Source organism: Muntiacus reevesi, chromosome 3 (genome assembly GCF_963930625.1).
Source record: "Muntiacus reevesi chromosome 3, mMunRee1.1, whole genome shotgun sequence".
NCBI classification, from domain to species: domain Eukaryota; kingdom Metazoa; phylum Chordata; class Mammalia; order Artiodactyla; family Cervidae; genus Muntiacus; species Muntiacus reevesi.
This window is the reverse complement of record NC_089251.1, coordinates 18,546,881-18,570,765: the sequence shown is the minus strand read 5'-3', so window position 1 is coordinate 18,570,765 and position 23,885 is coordinate 18,546,881. Positions and strand designations below refer to the sequence as shown.

The window sequence follows — 23,885 nt, the reverse complement described above, 5'->3', positions numbered from 1 at the left end:
GCTGTCAAAGTCTAAGTCACAGTGAGCTCACTGTTGAGGTTCAGTGAGTAAACAAGAAAATAGTAAAAAAAAAAAAACAACAACAACAACCAAAAAACTGAAAATGAAGTAAGTGCGAGCTTCTGAGCAGAACCATCACTTTAAGAAAAGCAGCTGGACCTTAAAATGCTGTGTCTCAGCTTCCAGCACAGAACAGGCCTCCAGTGAAAGCACCTGCAGAACTCAGGTCTGAGAACACAAGTTAGAGAGGCTGAGGAGAGCCCGCCTTCTGCAAGGCCCGTGGCCCATGTGGGTCGGCGTGGGGAGCCAGGATGGCCCACAGAAGGTGACCATACCATCACCTGGTGGAGCGCTGGCCGGGAGGGCTGCCGGCGAGGCTGAGACGGATGCCTCTGGGGGCAGGGGGCATCGACACCATCACAGCAGCCAGCACACAGGGGCCTCCTCCAGTGTTCTGAAGCCTGATCTCTACAAGGAACCCAGGCTTCTTAGAGCAAAGGCTGATTTCAGGGCTGGAGCAGGGGAGAAAAACAAGTGCCTGGAACACGCCATGCCTGAAGGTGAGGAAGTGCTGGAGCAGTGAGGGCAGGACGGTCGTGCTGTGCTGGAGTGACCCAGGAGCGGGCGAGAGGGACCCCGATGGCCCTGGGACCACGTGAGCAGAGTAACTGACATGACGAATCACCGTGTACTGAAGCCAGTGGGAGACCACAAGGCCACGCTGACGTAATGCAAATGAGAAATAAAAGCTTGACAAGGACTGAGATGTTTACAAAGCACCTCCCCTCAAAACACCTACTGTAAGAGGAGAAAGGGTTTCACCCCACAGCGGAGAAGCCTGGCAGAGCAGGCCTGAATCAAGCGACCAGAGTGAACATCGCCAGCGGGGGTGCCCTGAAAACACGTGCCCCTGACAGGATACACTGAGAGCAGGGCCTCGTCCGTGCCAGCCCTGCCCAGACACATCATCCACCTCAAGAGAAAACCACGGCCAGACCCAGACGGAGGGACCGCCTACACAATGGCGGGAGTGTGACCTGCAGAAGCATTAGCTCAGGAAAGCCAAGGAGAGGCGGAGGCTGTTCCCAATGGAAGGAGATTCAGGAGCCAGGACAATAAAAGACCCTGTGTGAGTCTGAAAGGGACTCTTTTTTCCCATAAAGGATGTTTTTGGAACAATTAGCAAAGCCTGGACTGGCTGGTACTGTGCTAAGGCCTTGATGTCAACATTCTGACTGTGTTATGCAGGGGAACATCCTCATTTGTGGAAACATACAAACCTAGACAGAGTATTAAAAAGCAGAGACATCACTTTGTCTACAGAGGTTCGTCTAGTCAAAGCTATGGTTTTTCCAGTAGTCATGTATGGGTATGAGAGTTGGACTATAAATAAGGCTGAGGGCCAAAGAATTGATGCCTTTGAACTGTGGTGTTGGAGACGACTCTTGAGAGTCCCTTGGACTGTAAGGAGATCAAACCAGTCCATCCTAAAGGAAATCAGTCCTGAATATTCATTGGAAGGACTGATGCTGAAGCTGAAGCTCCAACACTTTGGCCACCGGATTCGAAGAACGGACTCACTGGAAAAGACTCTGATGCTGGGAAAAGATGGAAGGCAGGAGGAGAAGAGGATGACAGAGGATGAGACGGCTGGATGGCATCACTGACTCAGTGCACATGAGTTTGAACAAACTCCGGGAGTTGGTGATGGACAGGAAGGCCTGGCGGGCTGCAGTCCACGGGGTCACAAAGAGTCGGACACGGCTGAACAACTGAACAACAACCACCACCAAGGACTCAGGGGTGTTGGGTCACTGCCAGCAACTTACTCTCCAGTGGCTCAGGAAAAAGCGAATCTTTGTACTGTAATTATTCTAGAGGTTTGAAAATGTTTCAAAATAAAAAGAATTTAGTAAAACAAAACATAAACCTTACCCTTCACCCTCCAGTTCTTCTGAGGCAATGGGAAGGACCTAAGACCAAGGGGAAAAAAAAAAAAAAAAGATTGCTTTTCAAGCATATGCTAAAATATTTCAGACTTTAAACAAATTATTCCTAAAACAAAAGTAATTTGGAATGTGACCAATCTCATACAATGACCAGATTCTTAAAGATGTCTTGAACTCTTCCAGTTCAGGAGCTGGCAAACAATAGCCCATGAACCAAGTCTGGCCTGATGCCCATTTATGTAAATACGGTATTTACCGGGGCAGAGCCATGCCCATGCCTGGTGCAGTGTGTACAGTGACTTTGGCCCCACAACAGCAGAGGCGAGTCACAACAGAGAGTCCTCAACCCCAAAAGCCTAAGATGTTTATTCCTGGGCCCTTTACAGCACAAGATTACTGAGCCCTGCTCACCCTAGACTCATGAGAAACCGAATACCCTGATAGTGCCTTTCCTGAAGAATGCTGCAAACACATCTGTCTGTCGGAATCTGCGAACAAAGCTCTTGGTGTACATCTCTGGGGCATCTACCTGAACTCAGGCGGAGGGCATGCTCCACTCTGCCCGAGTCCAACCTCCACTGAGCTTCTGCTCCAAGCAGAGTGTGACTGCAGCTTTGATAAATTTCAGATTAGCGGCCGAGATTCGACCAAACATGTGCTGGTGACGGTCCCCTAACTGAAACTGTGAGGAGAGCGCCCAGACATCCTTCATCCTATTAAGGCTCCCACGCCTGGTATTCCTCTGGCTTTTCTCTCCTGTCCAGACCCATGGAAGTGAAATTCACACGATCACAGACTCAACTCCACATGTTATTCCAGTGTCTTTTAAAGAGCTGAAGACACCAACAGATAACATCCATACAGAATTAAGTCGGCAGATCTGGGGCTACGGTTCCACGGCAGTGACGCTTACACACAGCTGACCGTGAGGACGTCACGTCACCCGAACCAGACACTCCAAAGAGCTGACCCCTAACCCTGGCCAGACCTCACCAAGCTCTGGCTCCTGTTTGCCAAAGACTCTCCTTCTGTGGCCTGTCACCTCCTAGCAACCACCCTGGGATCCGGGTTACCTACGTGAGCACCCCGCTGAAGGCTGGCAAAGTGCACATCGGGGATGAAGAGGACAGGCTGGGTGTCGAGATCAATGAAGGGCTTGAAAACCGTGATGTCCATGCGCTTGTGAGATGGAAGAAGCGGCACTTTGACGTCGGAAACTGAAAAAAAAAAAAAGAAAAAAAAAAAACACAAGGACACCATAGTCAGCAGCTTCCATTCCCAGACTGCAGGCAGGCTACAGAGCATCTTCCTTGTTTAAGAAACTTAAACTATAGCAGAACAGCAGATACAGGTCATGCTGCCTGAATTGCGAAAAATTACACTTAATGTGCTTGCATTTGCACTAAAATCAATCACACATCTTACCAAAGGCAGGAGAGAAAAAGCCATGTTTAAACACAAAGACACACATACACAGAGAAAGATCCAGAACAGAGCCAAAGCACGTGAAGTTTCTGCCTGAAAGGCTAAAACTTAACGATTGTATAAACATAATTTAGAGGTAATTTCACCCTGGCTCTCCTCATTAGATAATCTGTTCTGATAGTGGTGTACTCTTGACATCAAAACAGGCACCTCAACTCCAGACCTTCGTTTTCAGAATCGAACCCCAGCGAGGCGGAGAGACACCGTGACTGCCTAACTCTTGATTTACTGAATTACAGACTCCACCGTCCCCCAGCCCCCGGCCCCGAGGTGCTTAGTGACGAGCTGTCCGAGCCGCTGAGTGGCTCTCCGAAGGGGACATCTCCCGAGCTGCAGTGTGGGGCCAGCAGCAGAGCCCGGACGGGCGTGCTCAGGCCACGTCTGCCAGGCGCCTGCCGTGCAGAAAGCAGGTGCAGCCATCCGAGCTCCAGCCGCGCAGAGCGTGGGCCCCAGCTCCAGCTGTGCCGAGTGCGGGCTTTTTTCCTTCCTTTTAGCTGAGAGCTATGGGATTCTGTGAATATGAATGCTGGCCATATTAAAAAGGAAAAAGAAAAAAGAAAAAAAAGCTTTCCCGGCGCAACATTCAAACAGAAGCCCTATAGACTCTGCATGTGTTAAGAATATCTGATAGAAGAATACCATGCTTGTTTCAAATTGAGACAACCTGAATTCCAAAGGGTGTTACTATTACTCTTAAAAATCTAGGCCAGCTCCAATCTCATCATCAGCTATTCGGGTGGAACATGTGTTATTTGTCAGGAACAGGAGCCAGCAACCTGAACCAGAACTGAGGGCCAAAAATCGTCTGAACTCTGGAAAAACTCAGGACTCCTTCCTGGAGTTCCCACGACTTAGTTCAGGCCCTCGTTGGTCTTTGCTTCCTGGTTAAAGGAAGCAAAGCTATCACTTCACAGCAATAAGAAGAAAATATCCACTACGCTAGCTTCTGTTTACAAACTTGAGTTACTGTTGGAACAAAAAGGTCTAAAACGCTTGGCAGAAACACTTCTACTTACAGGCGTTCAACTGGGAGCTGGGGTCAGTGCACTTGCCTTTTCTTTTGCTTTGTTTTCGTTCTTCATCTCTGATCTTCCGTTCGGCTCCCTGGGTGGAGAGAAGACAAGACGTGGCTCTGTTTACTGACCCTCTTGAAAATGCTTAGCTCTTATCCTGACCTTCGGTGGGAAAATACCTCCTCTTTGGAGATGACTGCTTTTTATACTCGTGGAGCTTATCATGGCAGTTTCCTCTAAAAAAGCCCTTTCTTAAAACTATTTTTAAACTAGAAAAGAATCACAGGGAGACACTTGTTTAAAAAACTAAGAGAGCAGAATTCCCCTCAACAATGGATGAGGCCAGGTCAAATGGAAGCCAAGAAAATCAGCTAACATACTGCACACTGGCTTCCAAGACACAAGTGACTTTTCTTGTTGTCTAATAACAAGAAAATTGAGAGAAAAAAATACAAGCTGATCCCACTTTGAGTATACTGTCCTGTACAGTCAATGTGGTTATTACTGAAAACTGATTCTGTCCAAGGTCTTGGCATTGACTAAGTGGTAGATCCAACCAACTATGACTCACAAGAGCAAATATTTAGCTAGAAATCTGTAGTCACTTAAAAGGAAAACTTTACTCCCAGGCCTACAAAGAAGATATACACACACGGTGCACGGAACTACACAAAGAACAGCAGTGCTGCACAAGTGGACCCACAAAGGAACAAACGCAACCTGAAATTAAGCAAGTAAGCAAAACAAAAACAAAATTATTCATTAGCTATTTTGCTTGGCTTACTTGCATTTATTTCTAGATGGTGCAGATTTGTTTACAAAGTTATTCAGGTTCCCTGGTAGCTCCACAGTAAAGAATCTGCCTGCAATGCAGGAGATCTGGGTTTTATCCCTGGGTTGGGAAGATCCCCGGGAGAAGGGAATGGCAATCCACCCCAGTATTTTTGCCTGGAGAATCCCACGGACAGAGGAGCCAAGCAAGCAATAGTCCATGGAATTCCAAGTGAGACACGACTGAGTGAGTAGCACTTTTATTTGTTAAAGAACTGGTTATTTACTCTTCAGTAAATACATTCCCTGATAGCAAATAGTGGCGATAAAAATCATCCAGTTGATCTGGCACGATTATACAATAAAACCACATTTTAAAATATGGAATGAAAAACCATCTTCTACATTTATCGATACATCACTAATGTATCAATACACACAAACTTGCCCATCACCACTGCTACGTGACACTGATGCAAACACTACACTCCTGACAGAAAAGAATAGGCGATGGTCACCAGGCTCCTCGCCATTACCATCTGCGGTTGGTCTGGGTCTTGCTCAGTTCCTTCTGATGCTCTAAAAATAACTCCACGTCAAAGTCTTTGTACTCCAAGGACGGGAGCCCGCCAGGCTCCTCTCTCTGTGGGATGTCCCAGGCAAGACTACTGGAGTGGGATGCCATTTCCTTCTCCAGGGGGATCTTCACAACCCAGGGATCAAACCTGAGACTCCTGCATTAGCAGGAGGGTTCTTTACCACTGGGCCACCAAGGAAGCCCCCAGACCTGCCTAGCAGACCTGGAAGATCCAAGAGAAGACCTGGAAGATCCAACTGTTTCCAAAAAGGTTCGCCAGATCTCAGGACAAGGCTCAGGAAGACTGATGGCTGACAGGCACACCTGACAGCCAGCAAGGTCAAGGTCACAGCCTTTGGTGTCCTCTGAGATCCCAGGAGCCAGGAAACCCCGAGTGCGGAGGAAGATGGAACCACTGCAACAACCCAGAACTGACACGGGAATCCATGGCTAGGCTACCGAAGCCACGGTCCATGTGCTAAGAAAGCCTGTGGGAAAAACTGAACGTGGTAAGCAGAGTCTTGGAAGACATAAAATAGATCCAAACTGACCTTCCAGAGATGAAAACTACACAGGCGGGACTGCAGCAGTGTGGACAAGACACAGGGAACGATGGTTAGCACACGTGAAAAAAAATTTTTTTAATTAAATGGATAAAACTTTAACCTCTCCCTACAATTTTTAGGAAAAGGACATGATAACAATCGTTTTTCTTTGGGCTCTAAGGAAGAATGTGGCATGAAGGAAGAAAATCTGAGTCAGGGTCAGAGACCTCTGCTCCAGAGCAGATGTGACTTGCCACCAGTTAAGATGCAGCATGTGAGAAAGCGGGGGGCAGGAGCGGGGGAAAGGAGGAGGAAGAGGCCCCTAAGAGATGCCCACGTCTGATGCCCAGAGCTTGGGCCTCCACTGCTTCTACAGCAAGAGGAGGAGGCTGGGCTGCCTGCAAGACAGGGAGAGTCACAAGTGTCCACACAGCGGAAGAGCCAGAGGAGGAGGAGGCAGGATGGCTCGCAAGGCAGGCAGGGCCACGAGCCAAGAACTGCGGGCAGCCCTAGACAGGAAAGGCAGGGGAACGGGTTCTCCACGAGACTCCAGACGGAATCAGCTTCTGGCGCCCTAACTTTTGCCCAGTAATACTTGGGTCAGACTCCCTGACCTACAGAACTGGAAGATGACAGACGCATGTCGTTTCAAGCCACTAAGTCTGTGGTCATTTGTCAACAGCAAATTAGAAAACTAATACAACTGATACAACATGACAAGTCACATGGCAGGTACTCGATAAACATCACTGGACCTGCCCTCTGGACCTGGAAGGTCTCAGGCTCACCCCCTGGAGCCGACGCAGTGCTCCATGCACCCAAAGCACAAGTCAGGGCACCAGGCCTCTGATGGCAAATTCAATTCTGGGTTCTTAGCACCTTCTAAAAAAATCTTCGTAACACAGAGGTTCAAACAGGATGAAAAGAGGAGACTGGCAAGAAAAAAAATACAACCTGGGACTTCTGAGTGGGAAAAGTCAGAGTCATCTTCAATCTTAGTTCAGTGGACAGTTCTGCCCCATTCCGGAGGACACTACTGTCTCCAATCCCCAGGGCACCAGGGACTGCCAACTTCTTTCTGGATTTAATCCAGCTGAGCGCTGCACCCGGCAAAAGTGCCCATCGATCTCCAGAAAACAAGGAGTCACAGCAGAGGAAAGGAATGACACTGACATCATGTGGCCCCTGCAAGCTGAGGGCCCGCCCAGGACTGGGCGCAACGTCCCTGCATCCCACCTGTCAGGCACGCCCGACAGAACGCGTTTATCCACACTTCTGGTTTTTCAGTCAAAAGGAGATTAGTTTTCTCTCCTCTATAATGTGACTTTGCATGGCTAAAACATGAACTGCTAATTTAAGATCAGCTATTTTATATCATCAGCAATACATGCTTCAGTTCTGTTAGTTGCTCAGTCGTGTCCAACTCTGTAACCCCATGGACTGCAGCACACCAGGCCTCCCTGTCCATCACTAACACCCGGAACTTGCTCAAACTCATGTCCATCGAGTCGGTGATGCCATCCGACCATCTCATCTTCTGTTGTCCCCTTCTCCTCCTGCCTTCCATCTTTCCCAGCTTCAGGGTCTTTTCAAATGAGTCAGTTCTTCCCATCAGGTGGCCAAAGTATTGGAGTTTCAGCATCGGCATCAGTCCTTCCAATGAATATTCAGGACTGATCTCCTTTAGGATGGACTGGTTGGATCTCCTTTCAGTCCAAGGGACTCTCAAGAGTCTTCTCCAACACCACAGTTCAAAAGCATCACCACTTCTCCAATACCACAGTTCAAAGTCCTCACTGGACTTAAGTATAAGGAAGGCCCTGGTCTTTTCCTATGAGGAAGGGTGTATTCTAAGTGTCTACATCCAGTCGATGGCCTTACCTTGTCACAGAAGACCTTTATCTGGCAGTATGCCCGATGCACAGGCTTGTTGCTGCGGTTGTTATAGCTATAGGTGTCAATCTGGATGTTCAGAGGCAACCCCTTCACACCCTTCTGAGAAGAGAAGTCTGTGCTCAAGCAGTTCACAGAGATGAAAACCTGCAAACCGAAGAAAAGGTTCCGTAAGCAACAGGCACCAACAGGAACCTTTTGCACAGCTGGTAAAAATACTAATGCCATGGAAATGATTCAGATTATGCTTGAAACGAGAGTTCGTCTTCCCATTTAAAAGAAGTTGTTTTTTTTTTTAAGGGGTAATAAGGGGTTAATTTAAAACCACTTTTGGTCATAGGAATGACAGCTTTGACCACTGTCAATTCTTCTCCCAGAACACTTATTTAATAATCAGAAGGTGGATGAGGCCGGTTGTCCTTCTTGACGTCATCTTTAAATGTTCCAAGGGGCACAGGTGCTCTTTGCAGCTATTTGAGAGCCTGTTGCAATCTCTTTGGGGATCTGCCTGCATTTGTGTCTATACTGTCTCCTAGGATAACCTATAAAACCTATGTTCCAACATCCTGGAGTTTATGAAATCAGTGAGTCACATGATTGAAGTGGCACTGAAGGCTGTTACTCAGAGAGATTCAGGTCTACCCTGTACACAAGCATGAACATGCTCAGCCCGCCCCCCGCCGCCACGTCTGTGAGTCTGGATTTTAACCCCCCCATAGCCGGTCCACAGGTGTTTGAGCTCCCAGTCAATGCTTTTGTTTTAGAATTTATTTCTGATGCATAAGCACCACATGGTGGGTGTTACTGGAACAACAGTTTTTAAAACAGCCTGGCACATTTCGAAGGCCCCAGACTCTTATTCTAGATTCCGGCCGGTCCATGAGGTGACAACCCAGCAGCCCTAACAACTAAACCCAGCCCTAACTACTACACTGGTGCAGGCTGCTGCTGGCTAAAGCAAGACCCAGAAAGAGAGAAGTTCAAGTCACAAGACGGGGAAAACCTATAAGACGGTAATAAGAGAGTAGGGAGTGTGGACAGAGTGTAAGGAGAAGAGACAGTCAGGAGGACAAACAGCGCTCTCCAGAAGGTACGCAGGACGCCGAAGCGGGGTGTCTATGCCTGCTCTCGTCCGCGTACTGCTTACAAGTAGAAGAGACCAAGACTCCCTGAAAAGACTGAGGACTTGTCCATGCAAACAGGTGGAGCAGTCGTCACTCCCCTCACCCCTCCGCTCGGCCTCGCCACTCCCCGCACCAAGGACGCGCCGGCGGTGTGGCCCTGCCCCGGCTCCGTGCTGGTCCCTTGTCCTCCCGCTGACCCGTCCAGTGCCCCCCACGGCTCCTCTCTGCTGCTTTACATCTGAACGTCCAACCCCAGGCCCCGCTCCCAGAGTGTCTGCATTCGGCCCGCACTGTGACACAGATCCCACAGCACGGAGCCTTACACACGGGCGTGTAAGCAAGCCTCACGCACAGGGTCTCGTGTCCCCACCACTACCTGGAGGGACTGCTGTCCTCCGCTTACAGGTGAAGCCTAGACAGACCTTTAAACTGTCCCCCGCATAGAGAGCAAAGGGCTGGGAGTCATTTCCGGGTCTTTCTGCCTCTATTCCCTGCTGCCTCTCTTTCCCAGAGCAGCTTCCCCCCCACCCCAAATTCAGGAAACTTCTAAATTGACACAAGACGATTATACAAGTAATATTCCATTTTAGCCAGTTACCTCGATAACATCCATTAAGGCAATTCCCCCCACCGGCCCACCTGTGACGGTGTACTGCAGTTTTTTTTTAAGTGTTTAAGTTTTTGTTTTTGTTTTTTTAAGGAGGACCACTGCTCTACAATATTGTGCGGGCCTCTGCCACACATCAGCATGAATCAGCCACAGGTACACATATGTCCCCTCCCTCCTCGACCCCCCTCCCACCCCCCACTCTTGGTTGCCAGAGAGCACTGGGTCGAGCTCCCTGGGTCACCCAGCACATTCGCACTTGCTGTCTCTTCTACTTTTGGTAGCGTGTATGTTTGCACGCTGTGTTCTCAATCACCTCGCTCTCTCCTTCCCCTATTGTGTCTCTTCTCTGTGCCTGCGTCTCCACAGCTGTCCCGCAAACAGTTCCATCAGTACCATCTTTCTAGATTCCATATGCATCCAAACCAGCTATTTATCCTAGACGATCCCCTGGATTTTCTTTACGACCTGGAACGGTCTGTCATTTTTAGATATGTATGTTTTGTGTCCCAAGTGAAAGTTGCTCAGTCGTGTCCGACTCTTTGCGACCACAAGGGCTGTCCATGGAGTTCTCCAGGCCAGAATACTGCAGTGGGTAGCCTTTCCCTTCTCCAGGGGATCTTCCCGACACAGGAATCGAACTGGGGTGTCCCACACTGGAGGCGGATTCTTGACCAACTGAGAGGGAAGCCCCAAGCTAGATAGTAAATACTCAGTAGGCTAGGTCCATTTTCTCCTTTTGGCACCTTTTGAAATAAAAACTTTCTATTTTGTGTTGGGGTCTAGCTGATTAACAATGTCCTGACAGTTTCAGGTGACAGTGGAGGGACTCAGCCACACATACACACGTATTCATCCTCCCCCAAGCCCCTTCCCATCCAGTCTGCCACAGAACATCGAGCAGAGTTCCATGAGCTGCTGGCACCTTTCTTAATGCTTGGCACGGTTTCTGATCTAGAACTGCCTTATCTTGCTTATCCTATTTTTCTTTCTGTTTACCTAATTTCCAGCATATGAGCAAACTGCTCTAATTTCTTAAATACATACATCTAGATACACAGGCAAAAGTACCACATGTGAATTTCAGATCTACAGAAACTCAAGGTTTTGACGTCATATCTTTTCATATATGTTTTTTTTAAGAAAACATTTCACATACAACCTGTAAGTCCAACTTGAAAAGTTAGTCTATGGAATAGATGAAAGAGGGACAAACAGAAATGCAGACAGAAAGACAACAGTTCATGCAAACAACAGAACACATACAGTAACCAAACAGTCACATTTTTTATTTTACAACTTGGTACAAAATCTAAGCTTTTCTCTATCACTCTAGGCTGCAAGGCTCAATTCCTAACTCAAAAACAGCTGCCTGGGAAAACTACACTTTACTCTCCACAATTCCAGGAAGTCTTTGCCCCAAAGTGATATTCCCTTTACAAGAGGATTTCACGGTAATTCAGCCTAAAACCTAACCTCCCCTGGCTTCCCAGCATCAAGTTTCTATTCAGAGCAGAAGTAAGCAGGCGCCAAATCCCAGGGTCAGTATAAACACAGAGGCTTCAGAGAGACACCACTCTCCCTGCCGTTCACGACCACTTGCGATCACTTTCTTGTACATGTTCTTCTATCTTTTAACACTGACTCTTTCCAAACCTGGCAGTTTTCTACATGGAATCGGAGAGAGTGGCCAGCATCCCTAACTCAGCGTTAAAAAATGCTACCTTGTCTCGACAGATACGCAGACATACTGGTAAAAGGTGAACAGCATGTGCAGTGTCTGATCCAAGAACACGAAGTTCAGAGTCAGTGGGCTGAAGGCCCATAGGAGAAAGACGAGGGCGGCACGGGAACACGCCGGACAGTCACGGGGACAGCCAGCCCTCACGGGGACACACCGGCCCCGAGGGTGGACATGCATGCCGTGTCTAAGCCTCAACCCAAGGCTGACAAGGGGGCAAGATGCCGTATGTACGTCCTAGCAAGCGGTAACGTGGTCAACAGGAAAGGCTTTGGTCTGAAAGTCAACGCATCCAGTGTTGGTTCCAGCTCCGTCACTAACTGCGCTGTGACATGGGCCAGGATCCACTGGTCAAGCACAGGGCTGTTGAGACCACCCCTAGCTGACTTTTCACTGCGGTGTCAGGTTGGTATTTATACTGAGAGACGATGAACCCTACATTCCTACTCTGTGAGTCTAGTAACAACAATTTTATGTAACATGTTGATCAGTCAACTTTTACACATCATACTCTTAAAAGAGTACCATGTAAGGTTGCCACTTCAAGCAATCATACTAACTACTTGTATAAAATTAAGAATCTTGTGCAACACTGGTTCTTAAAGTGTGGCCAGAACATCAGCCTGCCTGGAAATATGAGCTCTGGACACCCTGACTCGCCTGGAAGTCCAGGCCATCAGCCTGTACCGGAGACCATGGGGCCGCCCCTGCTATTCCTGCTCCCAACGGCCCGGGGTGGGTTTTGGGCTTGAGGACGGTTTCAGGTCCTCTCTGGTCATTCTCGTGATTGGCCAAGACAAAACCACTGCTGTCAAGTAATTAACTGTTTACAAACTTACACACTTTGAGCCATAAAAGAGCTCCTTTGGCTCTAAAACTCTGAGGTTAGTAAAACAAGTTCCAATGTATGATTTCCTTCCTTTAAGAAGTTCAGATGCGCTTACATGTGTTTATATGTATCCCATTAGGCATTTTTATATAAAAAATTTTTTCTACAGAGACACAGTCCTATAAAATAATAATATTCATTTAATCAATGGAAGGATAAAGATTAAAGCATTTGCTCAACCTTACTATTCAACAAGGTCACGCAAATCCTCAAGAATTCCTAGTTTAGAAGATAAACAGATCAGAGAAGAGTGTCTGCCAGACTGTACTTCTTATGTTTATGTGTGATGTTTGGTTTTCACAAGGGCTCACGTGTGGGGATGGGTTGTGTGTCTGGATGGGGGTGTCAGGCTGACTGCTGGTGTAGTCCCCAAGGAGGACAGAGATCAGCCTTTCTGTTCCTGGGGCTGGGATACAGCACACGCTCAGCACGCAGGGTTTTAACAAGAGAAGGAAAACGTAGAGAGAGGAGTGAATAAACACAACCAAGATACATGAAGGAGTTCTCAAGTATTCATCTAAACCAGGAGTGGGCTAACTTTTTCTGCTGAAGGGTCTGATAAGAGTTTTTGCCTTTGGGCCAAATGCAACCATGCAGCTCTGCAGTGATGGTGCTAAAGCCGCCGCCACAAACAATACGTGAGCAGAGGAGGGCGGTGGTATCTTGAGAAAACTGCTCATGTGAACAGGCTGCTGGACGGCCAGGGCCTGAGGGGCAGTCTCCAAGCCGCTGGGACGTAACTGACCTTCACCTCACCACCATGTGGGAAACAGTGAGGAAATGTCAGGCCCTTTTTGTGACTCAGCATTTCCACTTCCCACACAAGTGGCCTCCTGAGAAGACAGGCGCTAGGGGCATCTCGCCAGTGTGACCTCTCCCGTGGGCCCTCCCCCTCTATCAACGCAGCCCAGGCTCGCTGAGGGGACTCCACCAAGTCCTGAGGGAGAAGCACGGTGTGAGGGAACCTTTATTTAGGAAGGTGACACTCTTTCATCAGTGGCACCCACGACAGGGAGATGGCAAATGTACGAGACAAGAAGAGCTCTGCCCTGGATCCTGGGGCAGCAACAAGACGGTGCGTTCTGTTCCTCACCCGCGTCAACCCCAGGGGCCGGTTCTACCTGGCGGCTCGGCCGTAACTTGACCTTGGACAACAGGCCAAATCACCCACGTCTGGATAAGACAGACTGTTCAGACCATTCTCACTGTGTAGAGAAACACTTTCTATAATGAGATTACAGGAAAACACCAATATCTGCTAAAGAAGGTGGGAAAGAGATAGAAAGATGAACCATTACACATCCAATCCCTCCTCTATAAAACATAAGTATGTGTGCATGCACACAGACACACACACATATACACACTTTAAAAAGTCTTATATCTAAAATCTGAGAGTAGGCTGAATGATACACACAACCTTCCTTCTTCAGAATGATGTAAAGATCTTTAAGAACTCAAATAACGACCCTTTCTCTATTTTCATATTTCCTTACCACTGATTTAGAGGAAAAGTTAGATTTTATTCAAATAATTGGAACATAAATCTCAAAAGATGAACAATCAATGTCCCCATCCAAAATCACTAGAGAAAAAGAAAACAAAAACCTAACCCCCCCCCCCCCCCACACACACACAACCCTGCTAAATTAGGTGGAAGATGCTTGGCAAGATTCCTCTTTCAATCTCCAGCCCATTTTTCTAAGACAGTTCCTCATTAGTGGCTGAGAATTCACGAATTTAGAACTCAAAAAAACCTAATTTTGTTTTCATGTACTTAGAATTTTTCAAAAGATTTAATCTTGTCCTCAAAACTCAGTTGAAAAAGGAAAACAAGAGAATAAAGAATTGCATCATCGAAGAAGTAACTTGCATAGGTTTTCTTTCGTTCCAAATGTTGACAAGCACAGAACCAACAACCAATCAGACCCTGAGCTAGTTTACCACGATTTTCCAGGAAGCGCTATGGCAACCACACAATCGAGCTCACCAGCCAGCTGCCTTGCCCACAGCCAGCCCTCAGATGAAAGAAAGAGAGGAGGGAGGAAGAGGGGACCAGTGTGCTCAGAAGACAGCTGCGGTCAGCACCACACGTTCCAGCAGGTGGAGAGAGTGCGGCTGAGAACAGACTTTATAAACTCCCAACTCGCCTGCTCTTCGGGAGCTTCATCATCTATACCACCAAGTGAGACATAATTCCAGAAAACTTACTGACTCTCTAGTCTAAAGGGAGTAGTCAGATGTGTGAGCTGAAACAAGTGAATTTCATTTGTAGGGAGAAGTTCTAGAAATATTGTTCATCTACCTAATTCACAGAAAGAAAGCACTAACAAAGTAATTAGAATTCATAAGGCAAAAGTTACAAAAATTATAAGCAGTTTATAGTCAAAAGCTGAGTGATGAGATTAACTTAAATATGTTATAATAGGTTAATTTTCATAAACAAAAAGGCTGTTTCTTATCCAAAATCTACCACAACAGTCATACTCACTCCATATTATTCTTCACATACAAGGAAAGAAACTGAGAGACAGATAATATAGTTTCAATTTTTTCCCCACTGATTTAGGTGAAATTTTACCCACTATCGTATGACATTGACATTGCTGCTATGCTGGTGAAAATCATTTCCTCTGACTTTCATAGTATGGTTTTCTCAATGAGAGGGAAGAAAAATTTCAAAATGTGAACCTTTAGATTCAGTGAGAACATTCTGAACCACCCTTATGACAGCTTGGATCAAGTTTTCGTAATTAAACTTTTTTTTTTAAGGAATAAACTTTTCATTTTAAGGGCTCCAATTTTTACATTATGATAAAGTATGAAAGCAACGCTCATAAGTGTGAGGTGAGAGGTGAGCCACGTGACGTCACCTTGGTGACAGGGACAACTGAGAGCTTAGAGAAAAAGCCTGAAGGAACAGGCCTGAGTTCTCAAGCCCTCCAGTATGCCAGCTCCACACTACTCTAGTTCCGCACCTCCTTCACAGGACTTTTTATGCACACTTTGGCTGGGGGGGCGGGGGGGACTTATTTTTGTGGCTCAGCAGGTAAAGAATCCACCTGCAATGCAGGAGACCTGGGTTCGATCCCTGGGTTGGGAAGAGCCCCTAGAGAAGGGAAAGGCTACCCACTCCAGGATTCTGGCCTGGAGAATTCCATGGACTGTATAGTCCATGGGGTTGCAAAGAGTCAGACACGATTAAGCAACTTTCACTCACTCAATTTATGATAACCTTTATTTCATTCTCTACTGACATTTCTCTTATGACTAAAGACCTAGTAACAACTCAAAGGATTTCTCTGAGATGCGTTTCCCCAGCTGCCCCCAGAGAATCGCAGCTCCATTTTAGTATCTATCACATGGTAGTTAAGTAGCCTCCCTGGACCCCTGTGGCCTTTTTCAGGCCAAGGGCCTCTGCACCTATCACTGAGGTCATGGAAAGGAAGGGACAAGAGCACCAAACAGGTCACCTCTACCGAATCCCTTGTCACTCTGTCACCCTGTGAGCGCTATAAGCCAACAGTCCCCTACTGCTCGACGATCTGAGATGGAGCTGATGTGATCACAATAGAGAGAACGTGAACAGTAAGTGTTATGTGCCTGAATCACCCTATCCGTGGAAAACCCTCGGAACTGGCCCCTGCTGCCAAAGGGCCCAGGGACCACTGCTGTAAGCCCCTTGATGGCAGGGATTATGTGTGATCCATTAAAAAAAATTTTTTTTCCCAGTGTTTAGTATATTTTTTGCATTTCTCCTAACTGGTGCTGAATTAAAAACTGTTAATAAGAGACAGAAAAAACATTGGTAGATACAAAATCCACTAGATACAAAATCCACCTATTAGCTCCAAATCTTAACAAGTTTCAAATCCTAACAAAACTTTAAATACATGTAACAGTGCCCTGCCCTGTGTTTTTGTCTACACACAACCAAAAAAAAAGCTAATATAAATTTACATAAATTAACCCACCTTTCTTCCAATCCCTAGGAGAGGACTGTCTAAACAATAAAATGGCCACAAATCAGGAAATGAAAAGAGACAGCCTGGTTCCCTGACATTAGGCAACCCCTGAACACTGGGATCACTACAGAACCTTAATCATTTATTCTTCCTCAATGGCGTCCAGTCACTCGCCTCTGCCTATGTGACAGACTAAATTCCTCGGCAGTCAAAAGCTGCCTGTGAAGCAACCCCCCTGTCCAGCTGTGTTTCCTACCACCTACAGCATGTTTCTCAAACGTGAATAATACATGCATCCTTTTTGATAGAGAAAAAAAGTTTCCTTGCCCCCTAAGAACATATGCAATCCTAGTCTGAGAAATAACTACTCTATTCAAACAGCTGAATGCATAATGTCTGACCACACAGCGCCCCCAGGGACTCACCTGGCCTGAGTCTGGCTCTAACTTAATAATCTAAGCACAAACACTAGCGATGAAACCTCCTGGCAGCAACTGGCCACCAGAATATACCTGTGAATTTAAAAAGTCTTATCACTGAATTGAAAACGCAAAGAGACTCCAACCCTGATCTACTCAGTCCATAGCCCCCAAGGGTTTGAGACAGCTTGCTTACAGGGTGACGTCCAAGGTCCTCACTCGGGCGGGACAGGGCCTTCAGAGCCTGGACTCACCTCCTCACCCCACTCCTCGCTCGCCTTGGGTGTCAGGTTCCGATTTGAGCTCTGCACTCACTCACAGTCACAGGCTCATTCTGGGCTCTGAACACTTGGCTCATTCTTAACTGATCTTTAGGACCCACTCAAGCGTCACCTAAGGGAACCTTCTCTCATCTTCATAAGTTCTACTCTTTTGGGTTTACTTCTATGACTGCACATGCTAGAGTAGCAACCTTCTCCACTAAATTCTGAATTTCCTGAGAACTGGGCCATGTTCCACTCAGCTTTACACTCCCAAAGCATCCTGGCAGTGCCTGGCCAATAAGAAAAAAAAAACATTCACTGAATGGATGACCCCCAGATTCCTAAAGTCCAGCCAAACAAAACTACACACTGCTATGATATGTGAGTTACATTTGCTGTACTCTGACAATGTACCTGACTCTGGCCCTCAAAACAACCCCTGAAACTGGCTCTCTTCTGCCCCCAGTGCACAGATGAGGCTTTGCAAGGTTAGGTAACTTGTCGCCCGAGTTCACAGGTTATTCACAGTTACATCTTTTTCCCAAGCACAGGTGAACACTGAGGTCATCTTTTGAATCCAGGACATCAAGTGGTCTTTCACACACACTGGATATTAGGTAACCATAAAATGAACGACTACATATACCCCTCAATCTGGAAAAAGATCATGGAATTTTGAGGCTCAATGATACATAGAGAGGGACAGATATGGTAAGTTCTAGGGCAGGGGTAAACCCACAGAGTGAGCCGTGAGGTGACTGTCTACTGTACTGATTTACTTTTACACTTTAAAGTATTATGTACAGTGACATCTTTCCTTTATAGCAACTGCAGGTACCTAACAGTGGGGTGTGATAATTAGGCATGTGATCCCTTCACACGTAGCTTCGGCTACGTCCTGGGGCTTTTTCCCGTGCTACAATACATCAGAGCACCTCTGCAGACTGAGCTGTTGCAGGTGCCTCTGAAATTCACAGGAGCTACTCTGGGGGCAGGAATAAGGGAGAAGAAAGATCCCATCAGATGGCCTTTGCACAAACACTCCGCAGCTGCCATCTCTCAAAGCACAGTGCCCGGTGCTGTCTCTTTCATAAAGACTTCACCTCCCTTAGCTGAAGGGACCCCCTTAACCTGGAAACCTTGGGAGCATTTTTTAAACCTCACTTATGACCTGTACATCACATAGAGAGTGTCCCCTCTATTGAGGACAGGCTTTCTGCTTGCACTGTTGTTCACTCCCTCAGAGTGATCCTAGAGAGAAAAGCACAATGAATAATTTGCTGAATGAATGGACCACACCGTCCACACAGTAGCAACAGATTAACTACCTTGCGTAGAATTTCCTAGAAGGCTGTCAGAAATGAGTTAAAGGGATCCATAATAACAGAAACAATTTGTCAAGGGAGAATGGTGCTTTCATCTTGGAAGTTAAGACTGTACACAGTTAAGAATTTTGGAAAAGCATCAGCCTGCAGGGCTGAGAGCATGTCTGATCAGAATTCCATGTGGGTCACTGTGAATTAAGTGCACATTCAGACAGTTCAATGGAGTTCTAACTGCCTGGTAAATACACACAAGAAAAGAGAAGAGATCTAATAGGAGAAGGAAAAGAAAAAGAGAAAAATGGGCTGATTTAACAATGGAAGATGCTTCAGAAAGCTGATAACCAAAAAATGTCTTATATCCCAAGAATGCACTTCTCCTTGTTGCACTCCCCAGAAACATTTACCTTGAACATGAGCATCACCTGGCTCAGAATCTGGCTACTCAACACCTTAACTCAAGAGAGACACAGCATCCAGTTGTGGCTCAGGCTCTCAAGAGTCAGGCAGTAAAAGACACACGGGACACAGATGACAAAGCCAGGGCCAAGACCTACGCCTCCTGCACAAATCTGTGCTCTTGAAATCACAAGGACACAATGAACACAGAAAGCCTGAAGAAGTTCCTAATGGAAAACTGTATGTTGCAGCAGAAAAACCAGGGAAAGAGTGGCCCTCAAGGGGCTGCGAGCAGAAGGTTCTTTTTTGATCAGGGGGCATGAAATCAAAGGTTCCTATATTCCAAATCAAACAGGGCTTCTTCACCCAATTTCCATGTGACTTCTTGTTAACTCATGAGACTTAGCTGATGCCTCGGCCCCGCTAGGCAGTGTCAGCCCTTGTGGGTATTTCCCCAGCTGCCTCTAGGAGTCATTACTGATTTAACTCATTCTAGTATTAAATTCAACTTAGTCAAAGAGATCATATTCATAATCTCATTCCTGGGATGTAACTGATCTGCTAAGTTGAAAGCAGGAATCCTAGAACAAGCTTTCATTTAACGCATTTCCACATCAGTCAAAAAAAAAAAATCACTTGAAAATATTTCTACGTTGCTTTTCTTAGTTAGAAACCTCCTGACAAATTAAATTACAACGTGAGATCAACAACATAGGTTTATTCTCACCCCAAATCTAACAGCACTACTTCAAGATAACAAAATCCCCAGTTTTCCAATACGTGTATAGGGAAGTTACGCCAGCTGAAACCAATGAAGTAGGAAGCAGTTTAAAGGAAGGAATCAAAGTCCAAGTCTAATCAGACAGGAATATCTATTGAGTATTCTACAGCAGACACTTAATCTTCAACATTCCCTCTCCCACAACTGGGTGGGGGAGCCGGGGGGAAACCCAAACCCAACAAACTCTGATTATCTTAGTTCTGCAGGAGCCTAGTCGCTCCCCTGCTTACTCCCGATGCGCAGGCCTAATTAATTAATTACACCCCAGAAGGTCTCAGAGGCTGAGTCAGAGCCCGAGACGCAGAGTCCCGCTCCACCACTGATTCATCAGCTAATCCCAGGAAAGTCACACCTCCCCACTATGCTGATGACATGTGGGGAGTAAAAAGTCCCACTACAGAATTAACAGCAGCATGAAACAAGAGCCTTCAAACGTGCGACCAGTGTGTGTGTGTGTGTTCTTTCTCAGACGATCAGACGGCCATCAGGAGAGGAGAGAAAGAACAGGAGGGCTGGGCGGTTAGGGGAGGGGTGTGGGGAGAGCAAAGCACTGACTTGCAATCTCCTGCCAGCAACGTGGGGCGTCTCCCCAAAGACAACACAAGGGTCTAGTCATCGCCCCGACTGCAGCCACAGCGCTGCCTTCCCACGCCGCCCACATGTCAGCTTTGGTCTCTGCAACAGATTGCAGAGAGCTGGGAAAAGTCCCAAAGACAAAGAAAGAGAAGGAGAGAGAGAGAAGCTTCCTGGAGGCCCCGGCGGGCCGTCTTCCCTCTGTCACGTCCTACAAGCAGGGGCTGGTGAACCTAAGGACACTTGGCAGAAACAGAGGCTGGGCACCTGTTGTCCCAAATAAACAGAATGATTGTTTGAAATGCGAAGATCTGGATGCAGGTGCGAAGCAAGGCAATCACGGACCACAAGCCAGCATCTCTAGTACAGAGCTCAGGACCGGAAGCAGATGGCCACAAGGGCAGGCTTGGTCAGCAAGCTGACTTCCAGTCAAAATCTAGAATTAGACACGGGAACTTTTCTTTAAAAAGCTAAAGAAAAAGTGCCTAACTGGGTAATTAATATAGAGTCCACTTATATTTACTAGCAGATTTGGAGTCTCGCATGAAGAAGACCTGCCTTATTAAAAAAAAAAGAAAAGAAAACCTTAACTCCCATGTCCTACGCTGCCCCCAAAGCTCTATTCCAGGTAAATTCAGTTACGACTAATAATGTCCGGGCAGAATCAATCCTCTCTGGCTGAAGTGACAGACTCAGAAAACCACTTGAGATGGAATTTCCAGGAAGGACCCAGGAGCAGGCGGGTTAAGGTGACAAAGCGTCAGAGAAGAAAGCTCGAGAGACAAGTTCACAGATCATGACCGCGGCAGGGCGGAGGGAGGGGGAAACTCTGACCCGCCTCGCTCCAGAGAGACGGAAAAACAAGTTCAAGTGACAGCACTTTTTCATAGCGGCTGACACGGTGCCTCAAACCCGTTTCACAAGAGGCAGGTTTCACTACCAAACCGAGGCTTTCTTCAGCTGCCAAGTGTCTCCCTCGTCCAGCCAAAACCATCACGGCCTGGCCCTCACCCGCAGGCGTGTGCGGCGATGAAGGTATGCTTTTGTTACCTGCAGGTTCGGAAGGCCCACCGGGAATCGGCGCATTTGGTCTCACCACGGGGCTGACCTCCTGCCCAGACACTAGGCTAACACGTGACCCAAGCCCAACAGCCCTCGCTCTAAAAAGAGAACCCTCCCTCGTAGTCAGACCCAGGGCGGTCTCTTCAGAGTCAGCTTTCCAACTGCAAAGTCAAGAATTCATCCCGTATCAGCTAGTGAAAGGCATTCCCCACACATTTCCATTTCGGAAAGATTTCTCATCACTTTCAGTTCTGATCAAACCACAGCTCAAAGACTATTCATTCCCTGTAGTGAAGAGTGATCTTCTGGGACCAACATTTTTATCTTTCACTTTAATAAACCAGTACTTTCCAACTGCATGGAGTAGAAGGAGGGTCAGCTCAGAAGACCCCAGGCTCCCTTGGTTCCTCTAGGGTCTAAAGACAGGATGCTCAGAGAGTCCAGCCTGCATCTGGATAGACTCCGAAAGTCTCGTACCTTCATTTTAAAAGTAACAATGCTTCCTGGCTTCCTCCAGTATTTAGGCCAGGGAAGATACACTTGTTTGAAATCTCCTGCCTACACTTAATTGCAATCGCAAGTAAGACATCTGACTCACCTCTCCCGCCTCCCTCCCATTCACACTGGAAATTTCAAGTTGAGAAACAAACCAAACCTGCCCCATGCTTAATGCAACCAGGGGTGGCAACACCTTCTTTTACTGGAGCGCTTGCTGGGTGCCTCACCAGGATGGAATCCCTCTAAATGCAAGCAGTAGGCTCAGTCCAAACAAACTAAAGACTACTCTCATGATGAATTCCAAATATTATGCTTAGATGAAACAACAAACTGTTATTACACTCATAAACCTGCATCCCACAAGCACACACAGAAAGCCTTAAGTTCAAGTCACCAGCATGGGTGTCATCCCGCGGCAGGAATGCCGTAGCCCTCTGCTGAGACATGGCACAAAGGGAAAGACCTCCGTGCTCCAGCCCAACCCAGGCTCTCGGTGCTCCTGGGGGGCTCTGTGCTCTACTCCAGTCCTCTTTACTTCATAACACGAGCCTCTTGGTGACACAGAATACATTCAGCTCAGAAGACAACCCAGCAGAATGCCTTGGCGTTTCTCCTGAGAGCTGGCATGTTAGAATTCAAAGCACACAGCGCTCTCCCACGAGGGAGAGGATGCTCCGATCTGGTCCTGTCTCTTCTCTGCGGGCCCCGGCCCTGCCCTAAAGGTGAACCGGGCAAGGGAACTGAACCAGGAGAAGACAAATGGCATGTTGAAACAGGCTCTGACCACCCCCCTCCCAGAGATGAGATCCTGTCACGAGGAGAGGAAGGCGCAGCTCCATCCGCCCGTGAAAGCCCTCCTCCCACCCGACCCCAAGCGCCTCCTCCTCCGAGTCCGATGAAGACATCAGGAAGCATGGCCCACAGGATGGACTCTTCCGAGTCTTCGGGTGGTTTTCAGCCATGAAGGCAAAATCCAGGAAAGAAACCCGGACTCCACACCTACTCCTCCTCTGACGGTGCTCACTCCAGCAGGAGCTGAGGTGTGTGTCTAATGGCAAACTCTTCACTGTTAGCGTTAAGAAGATGAAATTGTGTGATCGGCAGCTGCACCCTAACCCACCTGGCAGTAAGGATTTAGAAGTCACCTCTGGAAAAAAACATGTGAGATATTCCACCTCCCTGGAGTTTCATCACATCTTTAAAAGGTATGCTTCATACCCAGGAGCTCAGAGCACATATAGACGATCAAAGCAACCGTGAGCTCTGTTTGCAGTGGCTCCTGCGTTCCTTCCCACTTCCTACACTGTCCAGTTAACTATAAGCAAGTATGTCCTGTCCCACCAGCACGACCCCTTCCTGCCAGTGGGGCTCCGCTGGACGCCAGGCTCCCTCAGAACTGGCTGTCCTGTGTCACTTAATTCCATACGGGGGATTTTTGGTTTATAATTTCCACTCCACTCATCCAACAATCAGTATAAACTGTTTCCTTGTAGCAAAAGTGCTCTACTTACCAAGGCAATCTGTATTAGTGAATCCATAACGCCTCTCTATTAATAATTAGGGTTGACACTTTTAGATGTCTCCCCCTGCCAGGACCACTTCCTGTCCATTTCAAGGTGGAGATGCCTGCCTCCTTGGGTGATCTCACCTGGATGACAAGCAGCAAACGTCTTCCCACCTGGAGGAATGAGCGCCTTTTCCTGGGTACTGGGCAGGTGGCAATGCCCGCTAGGTGCCAACACAGGGAAGGCCCCTCAGCACAGTGCCGGGCCTAGAACTGATGTTCAGACAAGTTAATTCTCTCCCCCTAACTTCTTTTTTCCTCTATTTATTTTACATCTTCAGGCTTTGAGAGGCCCTTACTTCATATCACTATCCAAATCTCAATGCTCTTATAAACTCTTAGATCTATAGTCCAAGCAAAAAAATTAAACCTTGTTCCAGGACATGAAGGCTATCCAGAACGACTCACTTGACTGGAAACACGGAAACTGGGGCAGAACAGATAA

At 47.3% G+C, this 23,885-nt stretch overlaps 1 protein-coding gene across 1 annotated transcript in view; it reads right to left on the bottom strand.

The window, feature by feature from the left end:
- GRHL1 (grainyhead like transcription factor 1) overlaps positions 1-23,885 on the bottom strand; it is a 53,001-nt gene that overhangs the window by 12,112 nt on the left and 17,004 nt on the right. Inside the window, exons 9-12 of the mRNA XM_065927187.1 lie at positions 8,222-8,380; positions 4,451-4,538; positions 3,027-3,166; positions 1,936-1,973 (exon numbers count right to left, since the gene is read on the bottom strand). Of these exons, the coding sequence (XP_065783259.1) occupies positions 1,936-1,973; positions 3,027-3,166; positions 4,451-4,538; positions 8,222-8,380 (425 nt within the window). The remainder of the gene's footprint in view (positions 1-1,935; positions 1,974-3,026; positions 3,167-4,450; positions 4,539-8,221; positions 8,381-23,885) is intronic.